General features: G+C 49.9%; 1 protein-coding gene across 1 annotated transcript; it reads left to right on the forward strand.

Annotated features, from left to right (window-relative positions):
* The first annotated feature begins 1,558 nt into the window (after nucleotides 1-1,558).
* On the forward strand, nucleotides 1,559-2,635 carry LOC111077056 (serine/arginine-rich splicing factor 2-like). The gene is made up of 2 exons (XM_041592742.1): nucleotides 1,559-1,630; nucleotides 1,697-2,635. The coding sequence occupies exons 1-2, from the start codon at nucleotides 1,559-1,561 to the stop codon at nucleotides 2,633-2,635; spliced, it is 1,011 nt and encodes a 336-aa protein (XP_041448676.1).
* Nucleotides 2,636-5,080: the final 2,445 nt, after the last annotated feature.

Genomic DNA, 5,080 nt, shown 5'->3' on the forward strand with positions numbered 1-5,080 from the left:
TTTAAGTCGATGTTCAGCAGAACGCTGGAAGAACCCTCACTCAACTCGGCCAGTACTTGCTCCTCGTTGCTGGTCTTCAGACAGAGCCTGGCCGACGTGCCCCGCTCCAGATTAGCGCATAAGAGGTGGACCAGCAGCCGTACGACGCTTGTGTACAAGTCACTCAGGAGCATTGCAGAAGTGACCGTAGCAGTAGCTGGCGGCAGACAGGGAGTGCTCCATTTTAATTGGATTGGCCACTGCAATGCATCACCGCGTGAATTAAGACAATATTCGACACCGAGCTACGCTTCACTTAGCTCAGAGCAGGGGAAAAAGGAAATTAAACTGCGAAACCCTCATGCGAATGCTGCTGCAAATTTATGTTCAACCTTCAGCTAGCCTGACTTTTCAGCAATTGACATTTCAAGCCCCGATAGCCAGAACAGCACCATCGATGTGATGGCGGGTGACATACCTAAAAGAATCGACGCCACCAAATACTGCACCGGGAACAAGGTCCGTCCGATGGTGACATTCGCATATTCCCGCAGGGAAAAAATCACTCACGCAGGAACCCGAGGAACCCGAGGAACACCCTTTTACTTTTGATTCTGGATAAGCTATCAGTAGACTGCAGTGCGGTATAGACAGCTCCCACTTACCCGCCCACAGCCCCCTCCACAGGACCACACCAATCTATGGAAAGTACCGGGAATGTACAAACTGATTAATAATAAAATTAAAACATATTTCCCCTCTTCAACGGGAGAACCTTTATGTCTATCGCACCACGCACGATTGCAAAATATTGACTCTACTCTACACTGTAACTAAATTGGGAGCTAGTCGATAATCCCTGAGAATAAATTGCATGTTAAACGTAAATTCCTTTGGTCACTTTCTTGCTTCTGAAACTCTGAGGCAGCCGTCAGACTTATCGACGATCGCAGTGTGCCATTCTGTGTGCTCCATTCCCTGTGTGTCGCTCCATTGGAGGGAGACATTATTCAGTCAGTCAGTCAGTCGGTGTGATAGTTCCCAGCGTATAACTTGTTTTTTATTTCTATTCCGGTGAAATATAAAAATGTTCAAGCGATTGCGAAATAGAACGATTTTCATTGGAACGGAGTCATCCGACGAAGGGGAGATCGCGGACCCACCAATCCCGATAGAATTGGTTACAAATAAACGCAAGAAACGCGCGGCTAAGCCCAAGCCATCGGGTTCTTCTTTCCGGCATGAGGGACCACTCCACTACCATCCATGCCGTGCGCTCAACTGCCCCCAGTAAGTAGAACGAGTTCATACTCAAGTGAACGCCACTCGTAAAAGGCACTGCAACTCCCACTCAGGGAGGAAAAGCGGGAGCTGCGAAGTGTGGGATCGCAAACCCATCCGGTGGGGTACTATGAACTCCCAAAGGCGAACTGGCCCTCCGATGCAGAGTCTCGCATGCAGGTGGAACCCATAGAGCAGGATGAGTTGGTCCAGTCGGTAAGTAGTTGCATGCCACTCACATATACATATATGCATATATATACATATATATATATATATATACAACATTCCTAAGACGATGCCGAACGCTGCCCCTGAGTTGCAATGGCCGAAGATTAAGAGGGAGATCCCTGAAGCCAGCCCTGAGCCGGTAAGTAGTTGCTCGCCTGTCAGTGTGAGGTACTGTCAACCGAATAACCATGCACTGATGTTGCAGCTCCAGATGGCCAGCGACGCTACGTCCATGGCTACTACTCCAAGCTTCGGGGGAGGAGGCGGAGAAGGCGGCGGAGGCGGCAGTCAGCTGCCTGAAAAGTCCACGGCGCCGTTGCGCAGCTCCAATCGGCTGGAGAAGGCAGTAGCCAGTCGACAGTGTCACCCCGCGTGTGTTCACACGGGCGGCAACGGGCAACGGGTGCCATTGTCGGCGGTGAAGATCCACGTTCGTGGCCTGCCTCTCTCTGCCAAACGGGAGCAGCTATCGGAGCTGTTTGGGCATTTTGGGGCACTTACGGCGGTGGAGTACCCGACAAACAGACACCCAAGGAATCCGATGGGTCGGGGCTACGCCTTTGTCCAGTTTGTCTGCCCCAACGCCTGTGCACTGGCAATAGAGCGAATGAACGGGGGCACCATAGGCGGACAGCGGATTCAGGTGGCTCCCTTCCAGGCCAGAATGCTTAGACAAGCCCTTCCGCTGCGAAGCTACAGTCGTCGTACCCGTTCCCGTTCTCGTTCCCGATCCCCCAGGCGCTATCGGAGTCACCGTTCCCGTTCCCGTTCCCGATCTCACAGGCGCAGTCACCGTTCCCGTTCCCGATCTCCCAGGCGCAGTCACCGTTCCCGTTCCCGATCCCCCAGGCGCAGTCACCGTTTCCGTTCCCGATCCCCCAGGCGCAGTGCTCGTATACGTGCCCAAACTAGAAGGCGTCAGCCTGATGTTGCTCGCACACCCCCAAGGCCCAGCTATTCGCCCATCACACCACCAAGGCACAGTCGGGATCCGCGCACTTACCCAATCTCTTCGAGCGGTTCTCTACCCCCGCACTTGCCTGTGCGTGGTCCTGGAACCCCGACGCTGCCTAACCTGCAGCCCCTGTTCACGATCAAGCCGGAGCCCGTGAGCCCTCCCATGGAATTCCCCGAGTACCAGTAGGACAGGAGTCGCACTCAATCCCGCAGCTGATTGCCACACTCAAGCTCATAAGAATCCCAATCAAGACAGGAATCGCCGTCATTCCATTACCCATACTCGCAATCGATCTCGTATACCCTTATGCAAGCGTTCCCCCAGCCAGTCATCCTCATCCGCTTATTACGCAGCTACGCATCCAGCAAATGGATGGATCATTTAGTCTGATGGAATAAAAAAAACACAAAGATTGTTAAATTCAATAAACAAAGACACTTCTGGGACTTAAGTTTGTCTGTGGAATGTTCAATGGAAATGGTAACCTGTTCGACGAACAGCTAAGGTTCCCCATGTAACCTGCAGCCAGAGCTTTGCAATTAAAAACAAAGAGCAGATTGTGGTCAAAACTCTGACCTGGAGGGACGGATTTATTGGCACTATAGACGCCACTCACAGACAGCTACGAAGTAGGAATATTTTTGGAAGCAGGCGACTTATTCTTAGCAGTACATAAATAGCGCATACAAATAGGGTAAAGGCTGTGCACTCAGTTGGGGGTTGGCCTTGTTTCGCATTCGATTTTGCCTTCATTTTATTTTCATATTACTTATTTATTTGGCATTTGCCTGTGGAAGAGGGAAAATCCACAGCAGCAGCTGCAGCAGCAGAAAATGTGGTGAGCCCAGGGCCATCGAAGCACTGGCACTCGTCTGCAACTTCCCGGCTAGTTGGCTAGAGGACTGCCAACCATTATTCGCATACTCTCGACGGTTCTATGCACTCATTTGTTTGTATTTGACAATTGTTCCTGATCGATTGATATGATGATGTTTTCTCTTCTGATGTGTTGGTACAATGCAAATGTGTGTGTGCTATTTGGTGTGCTATATGGCGTGCAAAATGGTGACTGGCGAGTGGCGAGTGGTTTGGTGTGGTGTGGTGGTGTGTGGTCTGCTGTGCTGTGTTCTGCGCAATATGAAATTTATGCGAATGGATTATTTGTTTGGACTTCACATTTCACCCATTTGGTGGCGTTTATGAAGCAATCCTCCATTCGAAACGGGCCCTTGCCATGGTCGAGCTCGCGCATGCATCCCACCAGAATTACAAAAACAGAGCCATTGGTCTCCAGATACAGTTTGTCGCCCGAGTGTATGTCGATGTCCAGGGCCACTTTTAGAGAGCGCTCAGACAAATCGGCCAGCACTCGCTCCTGGCTTTTGGTCTTCAGCCAGAGCTTAGCCCACTTGCCCTGCTCCAGGTTGACGCTCGAGAGGTGGATCGGCTTCTTCACGAAGTGTGAGTACGTGTAGCCGGACTTCATGTGCAATGTGGAAGAGCACGGCGTGTGCGGCTGAGAGTGCGCCGATTTATTCATTTTACGTTACTTTGGATTGGATTGGATTGTAGTACTGCAAAAATTCGTATTATGCCAAACATTCCACACCGAATTATATGGCTCCACTTACCTCCCTCACAGCGGGGCAGCAAACTACCATGAATGGAATGTTCAAAACTCTCAAGCGTATGCTGCTGCCTGTAAATTTTTAACTTTAAGCCTTTCAGCAAATGACATTTCAATCATCGATAGCCAGCATAACACTATCGATATGTTTGTTTGATGCAAGCCTGGTATGGGCCAGCGAAAAACCCCGAAAGTATCGCCAAAATAACTTAATCTTTCCACTAATATTAATTAGGCAAAGGTGCACTTTCGACTGGGTCAGTGCATTAAAATATGAACATATCGACGAACTGAATGGGCGAAAGCTACGAGTGTTTTGACCGCTTTATGGATATGTTAAGTGCTGCAGGAGGGGGATGGCTTCAAGCAGCGGGACTTGGGCCTTTTCATTAATGTCTCCGCTGCGGCTCAGTTTGGGCCCAAGCCGTGCAGCGAGGAATCAGAGTGAGACGATTTCCAAGTCCCAGAAAATGAAACACGTAGCGCAAAAAAAGTTGTGTCCAAATTGCAAACGTGCAGAGCCGCAGACAGGGCCAGAGTCAGCGCCGGAGCCGGAGCCAGAGCCGGGAAGTGGACTACACTCCCTTTCAGACAAAACAAAAAAAAAAAAAACGTCTGGCCTTGTCGTGTGTCAGTGTAGCTCCTGCATGCATAATGACAAAAATAAAGAGAAGTCACGGACAGGCAGACCAAAGGCAGGAGAGACATAATGTGAGAGAGAGGGGGGAGTGTGATCCTGAAGTGCACTTGGGCGACAATTAGAGGAATTTTCTTCATTTTATTCTCTGGCATGACTGGCGGCGGCTGACTGAGCAAAAAGCGACGACTAATGAGTGTAATTGTGTGTGTGACACTTTCGTTTTCCACATCACACCCAAACTACCAGAAGGTATTATGTACTTTAAGGAATCGTTTAATAGTACAAGTAAGATCTATGGCCATGGAAATACAAACCATTATGCAGGAAGGGACAGGCCATTTTGTAATATGTATGGGAACAAACC

The sequence above is a fragment of the Drosophila obscura genome, unplaced genomic scaffold (genome assembly GCF_018151105.1).
Source record: "Drosophila obscura isolate BZ-5 IFL unplaced genomic scaffold, ASM1815110v1 contig_185, whole genome shotgun sequence".
Taxonomy (NCBI): domain Eukaryota; kingdom Metazoa; phylum Arthropoda; class Insecta; order Diptera; family Drosophilidae; genus Drosophila; species Drosophila obscura.

Bases quoted from the DNA above. Each gene is read 5' to 3' on its own strand.
- LOC111077056 (XM_041592742.1), top strand. From the start codon at position 1,559: ATGCCGAACGCTGCCCCTGAGTTGCAATGGCCGAAGATTAAGAGGGAG. The intron at 1,631-1,696 runs GTAAGTAGTTGC...CTGATGTTGCAG, and splicing joins CTGAAGCCAGCCCTGAGCCG to CTCCAGATGGCCAGCGACGC.